This window comes from Oncorhynchus keta, unplaced genomic scaffold, assembly GCF_023373465.1.
Source record: "Oncorhynchus keta strain PuntledgeMale-10-30-2019 unplaced genomic scaffold, Oket_V2 Un_contig_1027_pilon_pilon, whole genome shotgun sequence".
NCBI classification, from domain to species: Eukaryota; Metazoa; Chordata; class Actinopteri; order Salmoniformes; family Salmonidae; genus Oncorhynchus; species Oncorhynchus keta.
Window position 1 is genome coordinate 28,569 of NW_026277059.1, and position 27,263 is coordinate 55,831.

The 27,263-nt window shown below is 43.5% G+C and overlaps 1 protein-coding gene across 1 annotated transcript; it reads right to left on the reverse strand.

Annotated features, from left to right (window-relative positions):
- Positions 1-14,843: 14,843 nt before the first annotated feature.
- On the reverse strand, positions 14,844-26,542 carry LOC118379391 (CMP-N-acetylneuraminate-beta-galactosamide-alpha-2,3-sialyltransferase 1-like). Its single transcript, XM_052500300.1, has 6 exons — positions 26,131-26,542; positions 23,018-23,211; positions 19,078-19,260; positions 18,787-18,832; positions 18,235-18,354; positions 14,844-17,397 (listed from the first exon to the last, which is right to left on the reverse strand). The coding sequence occupies exons 1-6, from the start codon at positions 26,389-26,391 to the stop codon at positions 17,224-17,226; spliced, it is 978 nt and encodes a 325-aa protein (XP_052356260.1). The 5' UTR covers positions 26,392-26,542; the 3' UTR covers positions 14,844-17,223.
- Between the last annotated feature and the right edge of the window lie 721 nt (positions 26,543-27,263).

The following is a 27,263-nucleotide window of genomic DNA, read 5'->3' on the forward strand; positions in this document are numbered from 1 at the left end:
TGTGTGTGTGTGTGTGTGTGTGTGTGTGTGTGTGTGTGTGTGTGTGTGTGTGTGTGTAGATACTGGATATAATGACAAGATACTTGTGTTGTCGCCCTAACAATGGGATTCATTGTCCACAGAGCGGAACGGCGGGCTGTCTCACGCCTATTCCTCTCTTTGGATTGGTGGATACATATTGTTATTTGAACACTTTTTAAAACATTCGATGAGGGGTGTTGACATCCACCACCTGTGTTCAAGGGAGATGCTAGGCTCACGAATGTGCATACGGTCTCGAATGGACTTGTCATTTTTTGGTCAACGATTTAAACAAAATACTGTAATTTCAAAGTGGAAGAAAAATACAAACGTGTTATTAAATGGAAAATAAAACACTGTTGTTTAGCTTCAACACCCCGAGTCAATAGAATCACCTTTGGCAACGATTACAACTGTCAGTCTTTCTGGGTAAGACTCTAAAAGCTTTTCACACCAGGATTGTTCAATATTTGCCCATTATTCTTCAAACTCTGTCAAGTTGGTTGTTGATCATTGCTAGACAGCCATTTTCAAGTCTTGTCATAGATATTCATGCCAAAGATGTAAATAAGCCACTCAGGAACATTCAATGTCATCTTGGTAAACAACTCCAGTGGATATTTGGCCTTGTGTTTTGGGTTATTGTCCTGCTGAAAGTTGAATTTGTCTCCAAGTGTCTGGTGGAAAGCAGACTGAACCAGGTTTTCCTCTAGGATTTAGCATGTGCTTCGCTCCATTCCGTTACTTTTTTTAATCCTAAAAAAAACTCCCTAGTCCTTGCCAATGACAAGCATACCCATAACATGTTGCAGCAACCACCATGCTTGAAAATGTTTAGAGTGGTACTCAGCAATATTCCCTCTAAACTGCGTGCCTGCGCAGTAGCCTGAGACTGCCTCGCAGAAGAAATATCAGCCCACGGAAAGAAGCCCGAGATTGAACTTCATTCACTTGAGAGTTTTCCGTTAGTTAACACGATCAACGTTTCCCTTTACTTTGGCAATTGTGATCGAATCAACAGCAGCATTTGCCACTTTCATACCTAAACAAGAAGAACTATGCAAGAAATGTTGTAGGCAGAGCGCTTCGGACTAGGATCCTATTGTGCATGACTCAGCCAGTACACTAGATAGACTACACAGACCAGTGCAACATACCCAAAAGAGCTGCAGTCGGCCTATATGCAAATAGACCATTTCCATATATGGATCTGTGCCATTTACTTTGAATTGGACTGTATTTCCAGCATGATCGGTCTTGAGTAAATGTGCTTGTTTTGAGATCAAAGGGAGAACTGCATGTATCCACGTGTGCACATTTAGTTTCTATCCTTTGCTATCCTTTGTTAGTGAGTTATTAGCCCAGTTATAGATCATTTGTAGTCAGCAAATGGGGGAGTGAATGTTTGAGACATATTTGAAAAGGGGATTTTTATTGTCTTAAAGGGGCAGTGTTGTATTTTGAGACAGGATTGAATAAGATGAGTAGCCAATAGGCAGAGGGTAGCATAATGTATCTGATTCTCTGCAATAATAATGCACCCTATTTTGAAAAGTGGTTTCTGGTATCGTACGCCACAATATTTTCAGTCACTTCCCTATCTGAAGGACAAGTGGACAAACAGGTTAATGTCAAGCCCCGTGTCACGAGGGACTGAGTGTGTGAGGTAAGAATCAGGCGCAGAGAGCAGAGTTTCACAGGGAAACGTGCACTTTAATATGGACAAACAGGTTAATGTCAAGCCCCGTGTCACGAGGGACTGAGTGTGTGAGGTAAGAATCAGGCGCAGAGAGCAGAGTTTCACAGGGAAACGTGCACTTTAATATGGACAAACAGGTTAATGTCAAGCCCCGTGTCACGAGGGACTGAGTGTGTGAGGTAAGAATCAGGCGCAGAGAGCAGAGTTTCACAGGGAAACGTGCACTTTAATATGGACAAACAGGTTAATGTCAAGCCCCGTGTCACGAGGGACTGAGTGTGTGAGGTAAGAATCAGGCGCAGAGAGCAGAGTTTCACAGGGAAACGTGCACTTTAATATGGACAAACAGGTTAATGTCAAGCCCCGTGTCACGAGGGACTGAGTGTGTGAGGTAAGAATCAGGCGCAGAGAGCAGAGTTTCACAGGGAAACGTGCACTTTAATATGGACAAACAGGTTAATGTCAAGCCCCGTGTCACGAGGGACTGAGTGTGTGAGGTAAGAATCAGGCGCAGAGAGCAGAGTTTCACAGGGAAACGTGCACTTTAATATGGACAAACAGGTTAATGTCAAGCCCCGTGTCACGAGGGACTGAGTGTGTGAGGTAAGAATCAGGCGCAGAGAGCAGAGTTTCACAGGGAAACGTGCACTTTAATATGGACAAACAGGTTAATGTCAAGCCCCGTGTCACGAGGGACTGAGTGTGTGAGGTAAGAATCAGGCGCAGAGAGCAGAGTTTCACAGGGAAACGTGCACTTTAATATGGACAAACAGGTTAATGTCAAGCCCCGTGTCACGAGGGACTGAGTGTGTGAGGTAAGAATCAGGCGCAGAGAGCAGAGTTTCACAGGGAAACGTGCACTTTAATATGGACAAACAGGTTAATGTCAAGCCCCGTGTCACGAGGGACTGAGTGTGTGAGGTAAGAATCAGGCGCAGAGAGCAGAGTTTCACAGGGAAACGTGCACTTTAATATGGACAAACAGGTTAATGTCAAGCCCCGTGTCACGAGGGACTGAGTGTGTGAGGTAAGAATCAGGCGCAGAGAGCAGAGTTTCACAGGGAAACGTGCACTTTAATATGGACAAACAGGTTAATGTCAAGCCCCGTGTCACGAGGGACTGAGTGTGTGAGGTAAGAATCAGGCGCAGAGAGCAGAGTTTCACAGGGAAACGTGCACTTTAATATGGACAAACAGGTTAATGTCAAGCCCCGTGTCACGAGGGACTGAGTGTGTGAGGTAAGAATCAGGCGCAGAGAGCAGAGTTTCACAGGGAAACGTGCACTTTAATATGGACAAACAGGTTAATGTCAAGCCCCGTGTCACGAGGGACTGAGTGTGTGAGGTAAGAATCAGGCGCAGAGAGCAGAGTTTCACAGGGAAACGTGCACTTTAATATGGACAAACAGGTTAATGTCAAGCCCCGTGTCACGAGGGACTGAGTGTGTGAGGTAAGAATCAGGCGCAGAGAGCAGAGTTTCACAGGGAAACGTGCACTTTAATATGGACAAACAGGTTAATGTCAAGCCCCGTGTCACGAGGGACTGAGTGTGTGAGGTAAGAATCAGGCGCAGAGAGCAGAGTTTCACAGGGAAACGTGCACTTTAATATGGACAAACAGGTTAATGTCAAGCCCCGTGTCACGAGGGACTGAGTGTGTGAGGTAAGAATCAGGCGCAGAGAGCAGAGTTTCACAGGGAAACGTGCACTTTAATATGGACAAACAGGTTAATGTCAAGCCCCGTGTCACGAGGGACTGAGTGTGTGAGGTAAGAATCAGGCGCAGAGAGCAGAGTTTCACAGGGAAACGTGCACTTTAATATGGACAAACAGGTTAATGTCAAGCCCCGTGTCACGAGGGACTGAGTGTGTGAGGTAAGAATCAGGCGCAGAGAGCAGAGTTTCACAGGGAAACGTGCACTTTAATATGGACAAACAGGTTAATGTCAAGCCCCGTGTCACGAGGGACTGAGTGTGTGAGGTAAGAATCAGGCGCAGAGAGCAGAGTTTCACAGGGAAACGTGCACTTTAATATGGACAAACAGGTTAATGTCAAGCCCCGTGTCACGAGGGACTGAGTGTGTGAGGTAAGAATCAGGCGCAGAGAGCAGAGTTTCACAGGGAAACGTGCACTTTAATATGGACAAACAGGTTAATGTCAAGCCCCGTGTCACGAGGGACTGAGTGTGTGAGGTAAGAATCAGGCGCAGAGAGCAGAGTTTCACAGGGAAACGTGCACTTTAATATGGACAAACAGGTTAATGTCAAGCCCCGTGTCACGAGGGACTGAGTGTGTGAGGTAAGAATCAGGCGCAGAGAGCAGAGTTTCACAGGGAAACGTGCACTTTAATATGGACAAACAGGTTAATGTCAAGCCCCGTGTCACGAGGGACTGAGTGTGTGAGGTAAGAATCAGGCGCAGAGAGCAGAGTTTCACAGGGAAACGTGCACTTTAATATGGACAAACAGGTTAATGTCAAGCCCCGTGTCACGAGGGACTGAGTGTGTGAGGTAAGAATCAGGCGCAGAGAGCAGAGTTTCACAGGGAAACGTGCACTTTAATATGGACAAACAGGTTAATGTCAAGCCCCGTGTCACGAGGGACTGAGTGTGTGAGGTAAGAATCAGGCGCAGAGAGCAGAGTTTCACAGGGAAACGTGCACTTTAATATGGACAAACAGGTTAATGTCAAGCCCCGTGTCACGAGGGACTGAGTGTGTGAGGTAAGAATCAGGCGCAGAGAGCAGAGTTTCACAGGGAAACGTGCACTTTAATATGGACAAACAGGTTAATGTCAAGCCCCGTGTCACGAGGGACTGAGTGTGTGAGGTAAGAATCAGGCGCAGAGAGCAGAGTTTCACAGGGAAACGTGCACTTTAATATGGACAAACAGGTTAATGTCAAGCCCCGTGTCACGAGGGACTGAGTGTGTGAGGTAAGAATCAGGCGCAGAGAGCAGAGTTTCACAGGGAAACGTGCACTTTAATATGGACAAACAGGTTAATGTCAAGCCCCGTGTCACGAGGGACTGAGTGTGTGAGGTAAGAATCAGGCGCAGAGAGCAGAGTTTCACAGGGAAACGTGCACTTTAATATGGACAAACAGGTTAATGTCAAGCCCCGTGTCACGAGGGACTGAGTGTGTGAGGTAAGAATCAGGCGCAGAGAGCAGAGTTTCACAGGGAAACGTGCACTTTAATATGGACAAACAGGTTAATGTCAAGCCCCGTGTCACGAGGGACTGAGTGTGTGAGGTAAGAATCAGGCGCAGAGAGCAGAGTTTCACAGGGAAACGTGCACTTTAATATGGACAAACAGGTTAATGTCAAGCCCCGTGTCACGAGGGACTGAGTGTGTGAGGTAAGAATCAGGCGCAGAGAGCAGAGTTTCACAGGGAAACGTGCACTTTAATATGGACAAACAGGTTAATGTCAAGCCCCGTGTCACGAGGGACTGAGTGTGTGAGGTAAGAATCAGGCGCAGAGAGCAGAGTTTCACAGGGAAACGTGCACTTTAATATGGACAAACAGGTTAATGTCAAGCCCCGTGTCACGAGGGACTGAGTGTGTGAGGTAAGAATCAGGCGCAGAGAGCAGAGTTTCACAGGGAAACGTGCACTTTAATATGGACAAACAGGTTAATGTCAAGCCCCGTGTCACGAGGGACTGAGTGTGTGAGGTAAGAATCAGGCGCAGAGAGCAGAGTTTCACAGGGAAACGTGCACTTTAATATGGACAAACAGGTTAATGTCAAGCCCCGTGTCACGAGGGACTGAGTGTGTGAGGTAAGAATCAGGCGCAGAGAGCAGAGTTTCACAGGGAAACGTGCACTTTAATATGGACAAACAGGTTAATGTCAAGCCCCGTGTCACGAGGGACTGAGTGTGTGAGGTAAGAATCAGGCGCAGAGAGCAGAGTTTCACAGGGAAACGTGCACTTTAATATGGACAAACAGGTTAATGTCAAGCCCCGTGTCACGAGGGACTGAGTGTGTGAGGTAAGAATCAGGCGCAGAGAGCAGAGTTTCACAGGGAAACGTGCACTTTAATATGGACAAACAGGTTAATGTCAAGCCCCGTGTCACGAGGGACTGAGTGTGTGAGGTAAGAATCAGGCGCAGAGAGCAGAGTTTCACAGGGAAACGTGCACTTTAATATGGACAAACAGGTTAATGTCAAGCCCCGTGTCACGAGGGACTGAGTGTGTGAGGTAAGAATCAGGCGCAGAGAGCAGAGTTTCACAGGGAAACGTGCACTTTAATATGGACAAACAGGTTAATGTCAAGCCCCGTGTCACGAGGGACTGAGTGTGTGAGGTAAGAATCAGGCGCAGAGAGCAGAGTTTCACAGGGAAACGTGCACTTTAATATGGACAAACAGGTTAATGTCAAGCCCCGTGTCACGAGGGACTGAGTGTGTGAGGTAAGAATCAGGCGCAGAGAGCAGAGTTTCACAGGGAAACGTGCACTTTAATATGGACAAACAGGTTAATGTCAAGCCCCGTGTCACGAGGGACTGAGTGTGTGAGGTAAGAATCAGGCGCAGAGAGCAGAGTTTCACAGGGAAACGTGCACTTTAATATGGACAAACAGGTTAATGTCAAGCCCCGTGTCACGAGGGACTGAGTGTGTGAGGTAAGAATCAGGCGCAGAGAGCAGAGTTTCACAGGGAAACGTGCACTTTAATATGGACAAACAGGTTAATGTCAAGCCCCGTGTCACGAGGGACTGAGTGTGTGAGGTAAGAATCAGGCGCAGAGAGCAGAGTTTCACAGGGAAACGTGCACTTTAATATGGACAAACAGGTTAATGTCAAGCCCCGTGTCACGAGGGACTGAGTGTGTGAGGTAAGAATCAGGCGCAGAGAGCAGAGTTTCACAGGGAAACGTGCACTTTAATATGGACAAACAGGTTAATGTCAAGCCCCGTGTCACGAGGGACTGAGTGTGTGAGGTAAGAATCAGGCGCAGAGAGCAGAGTTTCACAGGGAAACGTGCACTTTAATATGGACAAACAGGTTAATGTCAAGCCCCGTGTCACGAGGGACTGAGTGTGTGAGGTAAGAATCAGGCGCAGAGAGCAGAGTTTCACAGGGAAACGTGCACTTTAATATGGACAAACAGGTTAATGTCAAGCCCCGTGTCACGAGGGACTGAGTGTGTGAGGTAAGAATCAGGCGCAGAGAGCAGAGTTTCACAGGGAAACGTGCACTTTAATATGGACAAACAGGTTAATGTCAAGCCCCGTGTCACGAGGGACTGAGTGTGTGAGGTAAGAATCAGGCGCAGAGAGCAGAGTTTCACAGGGAAACGTGCACTTTAATATGGACAAACAGGTTAATGTCAAGCCCCGTGTCACGAGGGACTGAGTGTGTGAGGTAAGAATCAGGCGCAGAGAGCAGAGTTTCACAGGGAAACGTGCACTTTAATATGGACAAACAGGTTAATGTCAAGCCCCGTGTCACGAGGGACTGAGTGTGTGAGGTAAGAATCAGGCGCAGAGAGCAGAGTTTCACAGGGAAACGTGCACTTTAATATGGACAAACAGGTTAATGTCAAGCCCCGTGTCACGAGGGACTGAGTGTGTGAGGTAAGAATCAGGCGCAGAGAGCAGAGTTTCACAGGGAAACGTGCACTTTAATATGGACAAACAGGTTAATGTCAAGCCCCGTGTCACGAGGGACTGAGTGTGTGAGGTAAGAATCAGGCGCAGAGAGCAGCGTTTCACAGGGAAACGTGCACTTTAATATGGACAAACAGGTTAATGTCAAGCCCCGTGTCACGAGGGACTGAGTGTGTGAGGTAAGAATCAGGCGCAGAGAGCAGAGTTTCACAGGGAAACGTGCACTTTAATATGGACAAACAGGTTAATGTCAAGCCCCGTGTCACGAGGGACTGAGTGTGTGAGGTAAGAATCAGGCGCAGAGAGCAGAGTTTCACAGGGAAACGTGCACTTTAATATGGACAAACAGGTTAATGTCAAGCCCCGTGTCACGAGGGACTGAGTGTGTGAGGTAAGAATCAGGCGCAGAGAGCAGAGTTTCACAGGGAAACGTGCACTTTAATAGGTAATGTCAATCAGGACTGAGTGTGTGAGGTAAGAATCAGGCGCAGAGAGCAGAGTTTCACAGGGAAACGTGCACTTTAATATGGACAAACAGGTTAATGTCAAGCCCCGTGTCACGAGGGACTGAGTGTGTGAGGTAAGAATCAGGCGCAGAGAGCAGAGTTTCACAGGGAAACGTGCACTTTAATATGGACAAACAGGTTAATGTCAAGCCCCGTGTCACGAGGGACTGAGTGTGTGAGGTAAGAATCAGGCGCAGAGAGCAGAGTTTCACAGGGAAACGTGCACTTTAATATGGACAAACAGGTTAATGTCAAGCCCCGTGTCACGAGGGACTGAGTGTGTGAGGTAAGAATCAGGCGCAGAGAGCAGAGTTTCACAGGGAAACGTGCACTTTAATATGGACAAACAGGTTAATGTCAAGCCCCGTGTCACGAGGGACTGAGTGTGTGAGGTAAGAATCAGGCGCAGAGAGCAGAGTTTCACAGGGAAACGTGCACTTTAATATGGACAAACAGGTTAATGTCAAGCCCCGTGTCACGAGGGACTGAGTGTGTGAGGTAAGAATCAGGCGCAGAGAGCAGAGTTTCACAGGGAAACGTGCACTTTAATATGGACAAACAGGTTAATGTCAAGCCCCGTGTCACGAGGGACTGAGTGTGTGAGGTAAGAATCAGGCGCAGAGAGCAGAGTTTCACAGGGAAACGTGCACTTTAATATGGACAAACAGGTTAATGTCAAGCCCCGTGTCACGAGGGACTGAGTGTGTGAGGTAAGAATCAGGCGCAGAGAGCAGCGTTTCACAGGGAAACGTGCACTTTAATATGGACAAACAGGTTAATGTCAAGCCCCGTGTCACGAGGGACTGAGTGTGTGAGGTAAGAATCAGGCGCAGAGAGCAGAGTTTCACAGGGAAACGTGCACTTTAATATGGACAAACAGGTTAATGTCAAGCCCCGTGTCACGAGGGACTGAGTGTGTGAGGTAAGAATCAGGCGCAGAGAGCAGAGTTTCACAGGGAAACGTGCACTTTAATATGGACAAACAGGTTAATGTCAAGCCCCGTGTCACGAGGGACTGAGTGTGTGAGGTAAGAATCAGGCGCAGAGAGCAGAGTTTCACAGGGAAACGTGCACTTTAATATGGACAAACAGGTTAATGTCAAGCCCCGTGTCACGAGGGACTGAGTGTGTGAGGTAAGAATCAGGCGCAGAGAGCAGAGTTTCACAGGGAAACGTGCACTTTAATATGGACAAACAGGTTAATGTCAAGCCCCGTGTCACGAGGGACTGAGTGTGTGAGGTAAGAATCAGGCGCAGAGAGCAGAGTTTCACAGGGAAACGTGCACTTTAATATGGACAAACAGGTTAATGTCAAGCCCCGTGTCACGAGGGACTGAGTGTGTGAGGTAAGAATCAGGCGCAGAGAGCAGAGTTTCACAGGGAAACGTGCACTTTAATATGGACAAACAGGTTAATGTCAAGCCCCGTGTCACGAGGGACTGAGTGTGTGAGGTAAGAATCAGGCGCAGAGAGCAGAGTTTCACAGGGAAACGTGCACTTTAATATGGACAAACAGGTTAATGTCAAGCCCCGTGTCACGAGGGACTGAGTGTGTGAGGTAAGAATCAGGCGCAGAGAGCAGAGTTTCACAGGGAAACGTGCACTTTAATATGGACAAACAGGTTAATGTCAAGCCCCGTGTCACGAGGGACTGAGTGTGTGAGGTAAGAATCAGGCGCAGAGAGCAGAGTTTCACAGGGAAACGTGCACTTTAATATGGACAAACAGGTTAATGTCAAGCCCCGTGTCACGAGGGACTGAGTGTGTGAGGTAAGAATCAGGCGCAGAGAGCAGAGTTTCACAGGGAAACGTGCACTTTAATATGGACAAACAGGTTAATGTCAAGCCCCGTGTCACGAGGGACTGAGTGTGTGAGGTAAGAATCAGGCGCAGAGAGCAGAGTTTCACAGGGAAACGTGCACTTTAATATGGCACCAGAATCCAATGGCCAAAACACAGGGGGCGAAAAATACGGACCAACCCAAAACACAGGGTACACGGTCTGGAGCACGAACACACCCAATGACAACAACACGTAACACAAAATCAATACCGCGCAAAACAGGGGCGGGTTCACTAGCCTTAAATAAGGAAGCACATCAGAACAACACAATTAGACACAGGTGCAACTAATAAGAGAAAAGCAACAGAAAAAGGAATCGGCGGCGGCTAGTAGGCCGGTGACGAGGACCGCTGAGCACCGCCCCAACAGGCAGGGGAGACAACTTCAGCGGAGGTCGTGACACCCTGCATGTTTTTTCCTCCAAAAGTTGGATGGAATGTAGGCCTACATTGAGCACCACACATTGCTTGCTACAGTCGGCTGAACGAGATAACTTTTTCCATGTTAAAATGTTATGGGATGCATTTTCTTCATTGTTTTTGATGGTACATTATGATCAAATAGCCACAGTATCCTACTTGGCCACTGTTAAAACTAACTTAAAGCGGGTACAGACCAAATACATAACACTTTGTATTTTAGTGCCTTATTGCAAACAGCATGTTTTGGAATATTTGTATTCTGTGAAAGGTTCCTTCTTTTCACCCTGTCATGTAGGTTAGTATTGTGGAGTAACCACAATGTTGATCCATCCTCAGTTTTCTCCAATCACAGCCATTAAACTCTGCAACTGTTTTAAAGTCACCATTGGCCTCCCAGGGAAATCCCTGAGCTGTTTCCTTCCTCTGCAGCAAACGAGTCCTGTATATTTGTAAAGACTGGGTGCATTGATTCACCATCCAAAGTGTAATTAATAACTTCACCATGATCAAAGGGATATTAAAAGTCAGCGGTTTTTACATTTTTAGGTGCCTTTCTTTGCAAGGCATTGGAAAACCTCCCTGGTCTTTGTGGTCGAATCTGTGTTTGATTTCTACAATAATGTGTATCACTGCAGAGCAGATAAAAATGACCATTTGAAACAACAGGAAACTCATGTAAACGTGTTATATTGAGCATGTAAACGTGTTATATTGAGCATGTAAACGTGTTATATTGAGCATGTAAACGTGTTATATTTAGCATGTAAACGTGTTATATTGAGCATGTAAACGCGTTATATTTAGCATGTAAACGTGTTATATTTAGCATGTAAACGTGTTATATTTAGCATGTAAACGTGTTATATTTAGCATGTAAACGTGTTATATTTAGCATGTAAACGTGTTATATTTAGCATGTAAACGTGTTATATTTTAGCATGTAAACGCATGTAAACGTGTTATATGTAAACGTGTTATATTGAGCATGTAAACGTGTTATATTAGCATGTAAACGTGTTATATTGAGCATGTAAACGTGTTATATTGAGCATGTAAACGTGTTATATTGAGCATGTAAACGTGCATGTTATTATAAACGTGTTATATTGAGCATGTAAACGTGTTATATTGAGCATGTAAACGTGTTATATTGAGCATGTAAACGTGTTATATTTAGCATGTAAACGTGTTATATTGAGCATGTAAACGTGTTATATTTAGCATGTAAACGTGTTATATTGAGCATGTAAACGTGTTATATTTAGCATGTAAACGTGTTATATTTAGCATGTAAACGTGTTATATTTAGCATGTAAACGTGTTATATTTAGCATGTAAACGTGTTATATTGAGCATGTAAACGTGTTATATTGAGCATGTAAACGTGTTATATTGAGCATGTAAACGTGTTATATTGAGCATGTAAACGTGTTATATTGAGCATGTAAACGTGTTATATTGAGCATGTAAACGTGTTATATTGAGCATGTAAACGTGTTATATTGAGCATGTAAACGTGTTATATTGAGCATGTAAATGTGTTATATTTAGCATGTAAACGTGTTATATTTAGCATGTAAACGTGTTATATTGAGCATGTAAACGTGAAGTCGCTCTGGATAAGAGCGTCTGCTAAATGACTTAAATGTAAATGTAAATATTTAGCATGTAAACATGTTATATTTAGCATGTAAACGCGTTATATTTAGCATGTAAACGTGTTATATTGAGCATGTAAACATGTTATATTGAGCATGTAAACGTGTTATATTGAGCATGTAAACGTGTTATATTGAGCATGTAAACGTGTTATATTGAGCATGTAAACGTGTTATATTGAGCATGTAAACGTGTTATATTTAGCATGTAAATGTGTTATATTGAGCATGTAAACGTGAAGTCGCTCTGGATAAGAGTGTCTGCTAAATGACTTAAATGTAAATGTAAATATTTAGCATGTAAACGTGTTATATTGAGCATGTAAACGTGAAGTCGCTCTGGATAAGAGTGTCTGCTAAATGACTTAAATGTAAATGTAAATATTTAGCATGTAAACATGTTATATTTAGCATGTAAACGTGTTATATTTAGCAAAGTGCTTCCCTAAGTTTTACTTTCTAGAAAATACCCAGTTGTCCTTTTTAGGGGTTAACAAAAGTTAGGCAATGAACAGTTAGCTGGTGATTGACCGGGGTGATGACCAACTGGGCTGAGTTTATCATTATTAGTGCAGGGGCAGAAGAATGGATAGTTTCACAGTGATGGTGTTATCAATGTCAAATAGGGGAGAGTCTCTCACTCTCAAAGTAAAGATATCTTAATAGAAAATGACTCAAGTAAAATTGATCCAGCAAAATACTATGAGTAAAAGTCTAGAAGTATTCGTTTTTAAATATACTTAAGTATCAAAAGTAAAAATTATTTCAAATTCCATATAAACGAAACAAGTACTCTATATCATCTACTGCATCTTTATGTAATACATGTATCACTAGCCACTTTAAACTATGCCACTTTGTTTACATACTCATCTCATATGTATATACTGTACTCGATACCATCTACTACATCTTGCCTATGCCGTTCTGTACCATCACTCATTCATACATCTTTATGTACATATTCTTTATCCCTTTACACTTGTGTATAAGGTAGTAGTTTTGGAATTGTTAGGTTAGATTACTCGTTGGTTATTACTGCATTGTCGGAACTAGAAGCACAAGCATTTCGCTACACTCGCACTAACATCTGCTAACCATGTGTATGTGACAAATAAAATTTGATTTGAGCAGGAGACAGACAGAACATCTCCACTGTCTGTGTTTCTCATGGTAGATGTAGATAAGGCTCAGTCGTGGAATTCAATGACTAGTAGACCATGAAAAACTCCACTCAGTGAGGTGCAGGGTGAGTCTCAGCATCAGTCTATGAGAATTCACAGTGTTCTGGAATTCTTTATTAACATGTTCTCTCAAACACTGACTGAGTAAATGTAGAATGTTGGGCAGAGTCCAGCCTCCTCTCACAAGCTGGCCCTTACACCTGCCAAAAGAGTTCTTCTTACACCTGCCAAAAGAGTTCTTCTTACACATTTGAAGCAGGACTGGAATTGTCGCTTTCACAAATAGGCAGCTTCCATCTTTGGGCAAGGGCTCTGACTAGGACCTAGTTTGAGGTCCAATGCTGCACGGGGAAGCAGATGGCGCTAATAACTGATTATCCATGTTCTTAGATACCCCAATATTTACAGAAACATCAATTACATTCTCCTATTGATGTACAATAATTCCAGATTATGAACTTTGAATGAAATTGTCTCCCATAAATTGTGCATGTTCCTACAACATACATTGTGTCGGGGTGTGTTGTGTAGGCATCTTAGTTTGTCTCTAAATAAATAAACTAATATATGCAGTGCATTCAGACCCCTTGGCTTTTTCCATATTTTGTTGCACTCTTATTCTAAAATGGATGAAATAAACCAATTTTTTGCAAACATAAAAATAAAAACAGAAATACAAGTATTCACACCCTTTGCTATGAGACTCAATTTAGCTCAGGTGCATCCTGTTTCCATAGAAACATCAAGGATGATCAATAACTTGGGAGTCCAACTGTGGTATATTCAATTGATTCAACATTATTTGGAAAGGCACACCGATCTATATAAAAAGGTCTCAGTTGACAGTGCATGTCAGGGGGGAAGAAGTTGAAAAATCAAGCCATGAGGTCAAAGGAATTCTCTGTAGAGCTCAGACAGGATTGTGCCAAGGCACAGATCTGGGGAAGGGTGCCAACATTTTTTCGGCAGAATTGAAGGTACCCAAGAACACAGTGGCCTCCATCATTCTTAAATGGAAGAAGTTTGGAAACAAGACTTCTAGAGCTGGCTGCACAGCCAAACTGAGGAATTGTGGGAGAAGGGCCTTGGTCAGGGAGGTGAACAAGACCCCAATGGTCACTGACAGAGCTCCAGAGTTCCTCTGAAGATGCGTGAACCTTCCAGAAGTACAACTATCTCTGTATCACTCCACCAATCAGACCTTTAGAGCAGAGTTGACAGACGGAAGCCACTCCTCAGTAGAAATGCACAACAGGCCGCTTGGAGTTTGCCAAAAGACACCTAAAGGACTCTGACCATGAGAAACAAGATTATCTGATGAAACCAAGAGGATTAAACACTTTATCCTGAATACCAAGCATTATGTCTGGAGGAATCATGGTACCATCCCTACAATGAAGTATGGTGGTGAAAGCATCATGCTATGAGGATGTTTCTCAGTGGCAGGGACTGAGAGACTAGTCAGGAGAGGGAAAGACAAAACGGAGCAAAGTACAGAGAGATCCTTGATGAAATCCTGCTCCAGAGCACCCAGGACTTCAAACTGGGGTAAAGGTTCCCCTTCCAACAGGACAACGACCCAAAGTTTTTCATTTGTATTTATTTAATTAGCACACAGCCAAGACAACACAGGTGTGGCTTCGGGACAAGTCTCTGAATGTCCTTGACTGGCCCAGCCAGATACCGGATTTGAACCCGATCTAACATCTCTGGAAAGACCTGAAAATAGCTGTGCAGCGACACTCCCCATCCAACCTGACAGAGCTTTTTGAGAAAACTCCCCAAATATAAGTGCGCCAAGCTTGTAGCGTCATACCCAAGAAGACTCGAGGCTGTAATCTCTGCCAAAGGTCCATCAACAAAGTACTGAGTAAAGGGTCTGAATTCTTATGTAAATGTGATATTTCAGTTTATTTTGTATCCATAAATAATCAAACAAACACAGTAAACACTGACTGAGTCAAGTTGCAGAATGAAGATTATTAAAGGGGATGGGTGTGCGCACGCATGCACCCATATGTAACTGACTCAGATATGGGTGTGCGCACGCATGCACCCATATGTAACTGACTCAGATATGGGTGTGCGCACGCATGCACCCATATGTAACTGACTCAGATATGGGTGTGCGCACGCATGCACCCATATGTAACTGACTCAGGTATGGGTGTGCGCACGCATGCACCCATATGTAACTGGCACTGTAGCAGACAAACATGGGATGTAATGCATTTTATGTCTACCAGAGATTTAAATTTAACACATTTAGAAAATTATGGAGATGACGATTCATATTAAAACAGTCACCAACATCGGAATAATCCAAAATGCACCTCAAATCACAATTTCATAAATTAAAGATGCAGTCCGGGATCTTAAGCACAACAAACTCGTAACATTTTGCAGGGATTTGATTGTATGATCAAACACATTTGGTCAAAAATAAAATAACTTAGTACACACAAAAAAATAAAATAAATGGGACCACTTTTGGCTCATGAGCACCACTTTCAAAACTGTCTGATATTATACAAACGTTTGAGAGTGCATCTTTAAAATGAATACTTCCCTTCACAAACAATATTTCTCCATAGTTATAATGGCCAATGCTTAATATATTTCAACATATCAGAAGTCTAGCCTAATAAACATTTCACATAAAAACATGTGAAAACACCCGTCGTAATTTAAATTCCTGAGAATGCGTACCTATTAGATATCCATGTTGACGTGACCTGTGCCCGCACTCCGCAAATCAGAATTCACCAGTCCTCCGCCGAGTGGCTTCGACATGAAGGACCACTCCGCAATAAAAGGCACTTATACACTGTAGACGACAATTGAACCGCAGAAGAAAAAAAAAATAAGAAAAGAAACTGTCTACCAGCAGTCACGGTGTTTGTCAGCTGGAATGTTGTCATTTTTTTAAAAACTTAGTGGGACAAGATGTACTCTGCTCATAGGTCAACTGTGCACGTCGGCCTCTCAAAACTTCAAACCATTTCATCTTGTGGCAGCTCAAACACAAGAATTAGTGTAGACCTAATAAATATCTCAAATGTAGGCTAAACTAAAGTCCCATATGCAATAGGTTATAGCTAGGAGGACACTATCTGATGTGAATACGTGTAACATTCAACCTATAGTAGGCTAGGCTTGCCCATATAAACACCATTTTGGACATCATTTTTGCTTTAAATAGCTATTTAAACCGACAATAGGCTATCGTGTTGATATAAGCTAGCCCAGCAATTATCACATCCACGACAATGAAGATGGCTCTATTGTCAATCTGAACGTCTATATAGACTAAGCCAGTCAGTCAATAGCATGTGTTAGAGAATAGGAGAGCAGTCAGTCAGTCGCTTACTGACTGGGTTTCATAAGTAGTGAAGCCATGAGGAGGCTTCACCTCAGTGGATTTCTGGTGTAGCTTCTCTTTACTGGACACTTGGTGAACCTAGCCAGACCAGTCAATTTACACTTAAAACAAGGTAGGATAGACCGGCTAGATCTAAAAAACATTGTAGCCCTAACGTACATGTAGGCTAGTGTACACATCCATGCAGCCTCATATGCTGAGATATTATTATGCCCTAGTAGCAGTGTAGGTGAAGGCTGAAGTCGTAGGCATACATACGCTTTATGAAATTCATTCTTAGGCTTCATTTTTAAGGTGATGGCTGTAGTTTCCTTAACAATACCACAATGAATGTAAATTCACATGTTGAAACAGAAAAATGATAACACGGGAGATTCATACTTACATCACAGGTGGTGAATATTGTCAGGAACTAGGCATCTAACACCGAGGTAATCATCCAGACAGATTTTTGCATGTGATGCAGTTAATTTGAGTATCAGAACGTGCCGGTGGACTTTAATGAAATTGAAGGATGCATTAGTGAAACAAAAAGCATTGGGTCATGCCAATTTTAAACTGGCCGAGACGGAATTTGTTACTGGATACAATTATTTGCTGGCCGTCCTCAGCATCGTGGCTAATTTCACCAGGTTGGCCTATGAGAAAAGCTAGCAGCTAGCCATTTTAGACCAATGGTTAAACCATGGTCTAAGCCACAGTTCATAAGTTTGGCCCCAAATTGTTCATGTCCAAAACCAAAACCGGTAGTGCAGATAAAAGGAGAAGGTATTTGAGTATGTAAACGCTGTGCAATGTAGACAATAGGCTATCACCCATTTGATTAATCCGCTTTAATAAAAAGCTCTTTATAGTGTCTATACAGCTGTAAGGGAAATTACCTTTATGAATTATAAACTAAATCCCTTAAATAGCCGTAGTTTGTGTATTTCCGAGAGCCTCATGGTGACGTTGTACTCGTAGTTTCCATCGTGTATTCCAGTTTGGAGATTTTTATCGACTAAGGTTTCCCAGTAGTGGTGCCAGTTCCCATCTTTGTCTTTCCCAAATCCATACACATTCACCTGCAAAGGAAATACATGGTTAGAGAGTTTCAGAATGTTAACCAAAAGGTTTTATTTATGGCAATGGGATATATTGTGTATGCAGCCTACATGATTTGGGCCAGTAATATGTGACGATACCACAGATCGTCAAAACTATGCCAATCCATTAGGTGTCAGGGTTGGTTTCCTGCACTGCAATCATGTGTAGTACACAGAGTGCATCACAATACACTGTGTAATGTGTGTAGTGGGGCGGCAGGTAGCCCAGTGCATTGGGCCAGTAACCGGAGCATTGGGCCAGTAACCGGAGCATTGGGCCAGTAACCGGAGCATTGGGCCAGTAACCGGAAGGTTGCTGGATCGAATCCCTGAGCTGACAAGGTAAAAATCTGTCATTCTGCCACTGAACAAGGCAGTTAACTCACTATTCCCCGGGCGCCGAAGACGTGGAGGACGATTAAGGCATCCCCCCCCACACCTCTATCTTTCTGATTCAGAGGGGTTGGGATAAAAGCGAAAGACACGTTTCAGTTGGACAACTGACTGGGTATTCCCCTTTCCCTAGTATACATGGTGTCATGCTGAGGAAGTACATGCCTATCCACATTCCTAGCAGAACATGTTGATATTTACTATTTAATAGGATCCACATTAGTTCCCGTCAGGGCATGAGCTACTCTTCCTGGGGTCCAAACAATCATGTCGCAAAAGCCTACATCATAAATAAAATATAATTCAACAAAACACCAATATTACAAATGTACAATATAAAATTCACTACTGTGCGTTTGTGTGAGTCTCTTCTGCGTTGTGCCATGAGGTGTTGTTGTATCTGTAGATCTCTATAGGTCTTACCTTGTCACAGATGTGTAGGGATAATATCACAGCAATGAATCCAGTAGAGGGGTATTTGCCCTGATAGTCAAGCCAGGTTTCATGAACATATTTCATAAACACAGGATTCAGAACCAATACCTGCATGGAATATACTGCACATTACATGTCTATCAACCCGATTTAAATAGAAAAAGAGGAATTTCTATTGTGATGCATAAAATTTGAGAAGTCACTTTGTTAGATTGATAGTGTCAGAGATGAGAGTGTCAGAGATGAGAGTGTCAGAGATGAGTGTCAGAGATGAGTGTCAGAGATGAGAGTTGCTCTGGAAAAGAGTGTCTGCTAAATTACAAAATAAAATAAAAATACATTTGACATCACCGCCTCCTTTGTTAGGAAACCACATATTTAGTTGTTTGTTTTAAAATGTATCTAAACATGGCTCTGCCCATTACACACATCCTCAACGACAAGCAGACCTACTGTCTAAGAGACAATATAAAAGATCATGCATTAGATATTGACTGTGTAGATGAATAATAACCACAATACATTAACAAGGTGACTCACCAAATCTTTGTTGGCCTTTATCTTCTGTCTAAGTGGTAAATATGACCTGTTGAATAAAATAAGACTTAATTTCATCTAGGAGGTGCAAGCTATGTTACCTTGGTAAAATGCATGTTGTAGGAGGGTTTCCCCCAACTCCAGTAGCCCTGGACAAACACACCTGATTCAACTTGTCAACTAATCATCAAGCCCTCAATGAGTTGAATCAGGTGTTCTTGTCCAGGGACTGTAGGGCCGGTGTTGATGAACACTTAACTAAATCAGAAGAGTCCGTGATAAGTTGTTACTCACAAAGTGATGTGAGACCCAGTGGTCATGGCGCCTGGTAGCCACTGAAGGTCCAGAGTCTTGAAAGGGATCAACAGGAACCTAGTGGCTTTGCCCAGATCTATTGCACTCTCTGGGTACATGACGTGATACGTGGTCCGTTTCCCAACATCCTCCTCATAGCCAGAGGTAGGAGCCTTGTTCATTCTAGATAGCACAGTAAATTGCAGGACAAGCAGACAATTGTTAAGGGAATTTTTATCAATGATGACTAATTATGTATACATTTCAATCAGGACTGACTAATCCAAATGCTATCATGCACTGTACATGTATGAATTTTCTATCTTGCTCCCATTCCCAATTGTATATAATATAGTCAGGAGTTTAGAACAGTGCCTTGGTACAAATGAATGAACTATCTACACTGACTGACCTTGGCTTTAGGCGAGGAGGGAAGGCTCGAGAACTATAGGGCCTCTCTACCAGTGTCAAGAAGAGATAGAACATTTAGAAAACACTGACGTCATTTTCAGTTTATAACCTGTGGCAAAATGTGTATGAAGCAGTACTCTTGAATTAAACGCTGTTACATGACTTAAGACCGGGGCTCTGTCCAGTCTTATAAAATATTAGGGTCTTACAATCCCTTAAATGCATAGACAGAGTGTTTAATTTTGATTGGGAAATAAAACAGGAATTTAGAATTCCTTCAACAACGACTGCAATATTTCAAAGCTCTTCGTTCAACACAGTGACAGCACGGGTAGCGCCATTCAAAACACAGAGACAGCACCATTCAAAACACAGCAACGGCGCCATTCAAAACACAGCGACGGCGCCATTCAAAACACAGAGACGGCGCCATTCAAAACACAGCAGACGGCGCCATTCAAAACACAGAGACAGCACCATTCAAAACACAGCAACGGCGCCATTCAAAACACAGCGACGGCGCCATTCAAAACACAGCAACGGCGCCATTCAAAACACAGCGACGGCGCCATTCAAAACACAGCAACGGCGCCATTCAAAACACAGCAACAGCGCCATTCAAAACACAGCGACGGCGCCATTCAAAACACAGCGACAGCACGGGCAGCGCCATTCAAAACACAGCGACAGCACGGGCAGCGCCATTCAAAACACAGCGACAGCACCATTCAAAACACAGCGACAGCACGGGCAGCGCCATTCAAAACACAGCGACGGCACGGGTAGCGCCATTCAAAACACAGCGACGGCACGGGTAGCGCCATTCAAAACACAGCGACGGCACGGGTAGCGCCATTCAAAACACAGCGACGGCACGGGTAGCGCCATTCAAAACACAGCGACGGCACGGGTAGCGCCATTCAAAACACAGCGACGGCAAGGGTAGTGCCATTCAAAACACAGCGACGGCACGGGTAGTGCCATTCAAAACACAGCGACGGCACGGGTAGTGCCATTCAAAACACAGCGACGGCACGGGTAGTGCCATTCAAAACACAGCGACGGCACGGGTAGTGCCATTCAAAACACAGCGACGGCACGGGTAGCGCCATTCAAAACACAGCGACGGCGCCCATTCAAAACACAGCGACGGCACTGGGTAGCACCATCTTTCTTTAAAGTAGTTGATTTCTTATTTTCAGCTTCTATGAGTTGCTCGGCAGTCAGTAAACAAACTGGAATGGTGCCTGCTGCTACCTGGAGTGTGCTGTCTGTACAGGCATAAAGCCAAGGTCGGTTATTCACTGTCACGTGCAGCTATGGAAGGTTTGTTCTTTTATACTGGAGCGTGACTTCCTTCACTACTTCCCACAAATCTAAAAGCGCTGGATTGGTGGAGGCATGGGCTAGCTAGTGGGAGTTCCACCACATCTTACAGTGCCTACAGAAAGTATTTCAGACCCCTTGACTATTTCCACATTTTGTTATGTTACAGCCTTATTCTAAAATTGATTAAATCATCGCACCCGACCCCCCTCAAATCTACACACAATTCCCCATAATGACAAAGCAAAAGCAGGTTTAAATTGTTGCAAATTTATATTTAAAAAATAACACAATTACATAAGTATTTGGACTAGACACTCAGTACTTTGTTGAAGCACCTTTGGCAGAGATTACAGCCAGTTTTATGGGTATAACTACAAGCTTGGTACACCTGTATTTGGGGATTTACTCCCATTTGTCGCTGCATATCCTTTCAACCTCTGTCAGGTTGGGTGGGGAGTGTCGCTGCACAGCTAATTTTCAGGTTTCTCCAGACATGTTTTCAGGTTCAAGTCCGGGCTCTGGCTGTACCACTCAATGACTTGTACCGAAGCCACTCCTGTGTTGTCTTGGCTATGTGCTTAGGGTCGTTGTCCTGTTGGAAGGTGAACCGTCACCCCAGTCTGAGGTCCTAAGCGCTCTGGAGCAGGTTTTCATCAAGGATCGGTCTGTACTTTGCTCTGTTCATCTTTCTCTCAATCCCAACTAGTCTCCCAGTCCCTGCCACTGAATAACATCTCCACAGCATACTTCCACCACGCTTTACTGTGGGATGGTCCCAGGTTTCCTCCAGGCGTGAGGTTTGGTATTCAGGACAAAGAGTTTAATCAAATCAGAGAATCTTGTGTCTCATGGTCGGAGTCCTTTAGGTGCCTTTTGGCAAACTCCCAAGCAGGGTGTCATGCGCCTTTCACTGAGTGGCTTCCGTCTGGCCACTACCATGACGGTCTGATTGGTGGGGTTCTGCAGAGATAGAGATCTTTGTCCTTTTGGAAGGTTCTCCCTTCTCCCCAGAGGAACGCTGGAGCTCTGTCAGTTAACATCAGGTTCTTGGTCACCTCCCTGACGAATACCCTTCTCCCCAGATTCCTCAGTTTGGCCGGGCAGCCAGCTCTAGGAACAGTCTTGGTGGTTCCAAACTTCTTCCATTTAAGAATAATGGAGGTCACGGTTCTGGTCACCATAGCAGCTCTGACCCGTAGCACGTGCATGTATATTTCACTGGTCACCCCCAAAGCAATTTTTTAATTTTTTTAAATCACTGGAGCCTCATATCTCCCTCACTAACTTTCTTTCACTGCTCCTTTTGCACCCCAGTATCTCTACTTGAACATTCATCTTCTGCACATCTATCACTCCAGTGTTTAATTGCTATATTGTAATTATTTTGCCACTATGGCCTATGTATTGCCTTACCTCATTTGCACACACTGTAGACTTTGTTTCTATTGTATGTTTGTTTATTCCATGTGTAACCCTGTGTTGTTTGTGTCGCACTGCTTTGCTTCATCTTGGCCAGGTCGCAGTTGTAAATGAGAACCTGTTCAACTTGCCTACCTGGTTAAATAAATAAAAATAAAACATAAAAATCAATGGAAACAGGATGCAGCTCCATTTCTGAGTTTCATAGCATAGGGTCTGAATCCTATTCGGACATAGGGTCTGAATCCTTATGGAAATATGATATGAATTTGCAAAAAAAAATAAAAACCTGTTTCCACTGTCATTATGGGGTATTGTGTGTAGATTGAGGATGCTTTTTTATTTAATCAATTTTAGAATAAGGCTGTAACGTAACAAAATGTGGAAAAAGGGAAGAGGTCTGAATACTTTCTGAATGCACTGTATTTAGTCATTTATTTTCAAACCAATGATGGGAAGTGAACACTGAGCTGGTGGGGATAACTGGGACATAACTCAATTAAATTGGCTGATCCCTCCTACTGACCTGGATGGCAGATGTGCACAGACAGGGTTCTACCTGCGCCTGAGCACCTGTCTTTTTGCCCTCCCACTTGGCAGTGGTATAATTAGATTTTTTTTGTATACAGTTTGTCTTTGTTGTTCTGAACCCACTGCCCCCCCAAGTTATGACATCTTCAAGTTCGCCACCCTGACCCCTGGTATGCCCTGTACGGAGCTTGCGTGCCCAAACAGGCTTTGTGACAAGTGCGCCCTCGGTCAACACCCTCTGTTGGCCTACCTTATGACAACGTCACTGGAGTCTATGAGGGCTCCGTAGTAGGAACCCTTGAGGTTCCCAGAGTTCCCCACCACAGCACAGCTTCCATGGCGCTCACGGCCCGCGTCCATGTGTAGGTCAGCATCAGGGATGACCTGGAACAACTTCTCCACCACCTCGCTGAATTTGGCTGTGCTACTGTCATTCTGGATTTCCTGGTGATAAGATGGTACTTCATTTGATTGCGCCAACACATGAAACACCAATAAATACACAATGGACAAGCAGCACAACTCAGATGACAATCATAACGTCAGCCCAAACCAGCCAAATCTGATTATGTATATTGTGTGATTTGTATATAATGATTTCATGTTCACCTGCCCAGCGACTGCAGAGGGAACTGAGCTGTTAAATCTGCTGCAATGCATCATTTCTGAGTATTCTGAGACTTATGTTTGGATTGTACATGGTCTCTGTCCAGAAAAACAGGTTATTGTTGACTACAATATAAGCGGTGTCAGTGACAACACATGTATTGCAGCGTGTGAAAGAGCTGGCCTTGCTACATCACTTAAAGAAGCTTAAAAACAGAAGTGTGGATATTTATTTGTATTATAAAAAGGGCAAAACAAGCAAAACTGACAGCTAAAACTGTGGTTCACCAGCTGCAGTCACACAGGCAACCAAATTCTGGCCTTTGTTCCACTGTGTAGTGTGACCAATAACATGTATTTTTCTGAGCTAATCTGATTGGTCAAAAGACTAATTAGTGCAACACAAAAAGTATATATATATATATATATATATATATATATATATATATATATATATATAGTGGGCTGCCTGTCTAAACAGCTACCTTACACCCACAAGGTTCTCTAAACAATGACACACCAGTTCATTCAATAATTAGGTCAGAGGGATCACAAGTGTTCAATTAACTAGCCAATCAGGATTCACAACCAATTAACTAGCCAATCAGGATTCACAACCTATTAACTAGCCAATCAGGATTCACAACCAATTAACTAGCCAATCAGGATTCACAACCTATTAACTAGCCAATCAGGATTCACAACCAATTAACTAGCCAATCAGGATTCACAACCAATTAACTAGCCAATCAGGATTCACAACCAATTAACATGGCATAGGCACAATTTACATTGTCGCTATAGTATTGCCTGAAATGACAAACGGTTCAAATGAAATGTTACCATGCCATGTGCTGAAGGTACAAACTCTGCCTCCCCGGTGGGCCTGGAGAGGAAACTCAGTGCACTATGCTGGTGAATCAGATTGCTCAAATGACCGAGTCTGCAGTAACGTAGCAGGCATTAAAGAAAGCTACGGCAAAATTGATACTGTGATATTTCAAAACCATGACTAGATTGACACTCAACGCATACAGCAAAGAGCTGGTGTTTTATGAGTGAGTTCATGTTTCAGTTCTTACTCAGCACTGTCAACACTTTGTATTCAACACTTTTATAACCAACGCTACATCAAGCACTGCAGCAGTAATGACTGAGTATGAAGTGCATCTACAGGCTTGCGTTGTATTTTTAGCAAGTTGGGTCTTTAATATCAATGAATATTTCACTTTCTCTGTTCATAAGAGGAACAACATGAATTTGTGCATGAGGCAGAAATAATGCGGTGCGACTCCAGTTTCGCCATCAGCTGTAATACAGCGTCTCTTTGTGTTCAGTGTCAGTGGAGGAAAGGGAGAGCAGAGGGATGTTGAGACGGACCCTCAGTCTGCTGCGCTCTCTCTCCGCTGAGACAGACCATCAGATGTAGGCACCATCAGTCCAGTAAAATAAAAAACTAATTATTTAAAATGCATGCTCACTCAGCAGTGCCTCACAAGTAATACAACAATAGATCTATTACCGGTGTGATCATATCATCCACCTCAAATGTTGAAATAATCTATTTTTTAAATGTCCCGAACAACAATGCATTCATTGGCAAGTAAATTCAAGCAAAGCCAGGATGCGGTGATAATGTATTGGGCCTATAGTTTACTGCACAAACCTCATTGCCACAGTACTGTTTTTAATTGGTTATTGTTGCATAGGCTTACATTTAATGTTAATTAAAATCAGAGCGGTAGATCTCGGCATGCATTTTGAGTATGATCTTGTCTCAAAAGGTTGGTGACCACTGGGCCAATCTATATTGGAGGCTACTGTGACAGATGATCAGTCTCATGGGCAAAAACTAGTTGAATAAATGTTTCCACATCATAGGTCTATGACCTTGCATCAAACTGGACAATTGATTGGACATAGCAGGCATAAAATCAATGTGAGGGAATTGAGTCTTCACCCAACGTTTCATCTAAATCCAATGACATGGTATAATGTTTTGTTGATTTCACGTTAAATTGACAGCTCAACCCAAATGTAAATCAAAACGGAAAAGGTTTAAATGATGTCTGCGCTCAGTGGGGTTGTTCTTTAGAGATGGGGTAAGTTAGTGCAATAAAGGTTTGAATAAGCAATCATTTACCCGCCACACGCCATTCTGGTGGGATCGTGTTATTTTTCCTATTTGTTGCTAGGGTCAGTGTATAGGCTATAACTTTAATTAATTATAGGCATATTACTGAATGAGAACGTGTTGGACTTGCGCTGGAAATGATTTTATTTATCCAATGTTTGTCATAGCTTTTTGTTTTGTAACGACCATGGGTTTATAAGCGCGGATATCGACTCTGCCGCTCGGGCATGCTTTTTCTAGGCACAGTCGATAACGCGCTGGACTTCGGGCTAGAAGGTCGAGGGTTCGAGGCCTGCTCCCTGCCCGTTTCATTACCCTGGTGTCAGAAGTGATCGGACCTTGCATCCACGACAGTGCGTGTGCTTGGCAGGTGAGCGCGTTCCTAGAAGACGTTGAGTCGCAAACTAGCACGAAGACGCGCTCTTTGAAAGGAGGGAGTAGTGTAACGGCCCTGGGTGGATAAGCAAGGATATCGACTCTGCCGCTCGAGCATTATTTTGGGGCACAGTCGATAGCGCGCTGGATTTCTGACTATAAGGCCAGCTCTCTGCCTGTTACTTAAGTTAAGACATTTTTTTTTTTAATAAAAAAAAAATATTATAATCAAAAAATATTTAGCCTACCCGCCACCACGTTCTGGTATCATTGGATAGTTTGTTCTCTCTCGTCAGAAATGGTTTGATAGATCTGATGAAGCGCTTCTGAAACCATGGGTCGTCATCCGGCGGTGGAGAGAAGATTCCGTCCAGCGGCCGAAGGGCATTTCTTATAAAATCCACAAATGAATTGGAGGATTGCTGTCCAGAATAAAACACAATGATGGCAGTGATGCATATTAGAACAGTGGTTAGAAGGCATTTTCTAATCCTGAAGCTCCTTATCATTTCGTAGGTGGCATAGAATCCTCACCACCTGTGAAGAGATCAATAATGAATGTGTGAAAACACCCCTAATAATGCTGGTTTCAAAACATCAAGGATATGGGAAGTCGGAACTCTCCGACTTCCAAGCTTTCAAAACGACTGCGAACTTGGAAAGAAAAATCGTTTGATTCTTCTTCTATCAGGTTTAACGGCGGTTGGCATCCAATTTGTTGCATTACCGCCACCTACTAGACTGGAGTACAACTCCCTTATACCTTGCTTGAAAAATACAAATGTACTAAATAAATACCCTACCATCTAACACTACACTCACTAATTTCAAAATTATATATTATAAATTATTATAATATTATAAAATGAAATTAACACCACCCTACTCCATTAAATGTATTTATTCCTACCTCATGCCATCATCCTGAAAGGTATGGGACATCACCACTTAACACACCCTGTAACTCTTCTGATGTCAAGCCTTGCACACCCAAATACCTCTTTGCAGCTGCCAACACAACCTCAATTTTCTGCGACTTGCTATAAATTATACAAATCTAATCTTACTGAAACTTATATCACTTTTTGGCCGATCCCTTTGTACTGGTATACCTCTACTACTCTCCCCACTCCTCCCTTTGTACTGGTATACCTCTACTACTCTCCCCACTCCTCCCTTTGTACTGGTATACCTCTACTACTCTCCCCACTCCTCCCTTTGTACTGGTATACCTCTACTACTCTCCCCACTCCTCCCTTTGTACTGGTATACCTCTACTACTCTCCCCACTCCTCCCTTTGTACTGGTATACCTCTACTACTCTCCCCACTCCTCCCTTTGTACTGGTATACCTCTACTACTCTCCCCACTCCTCCCTTTG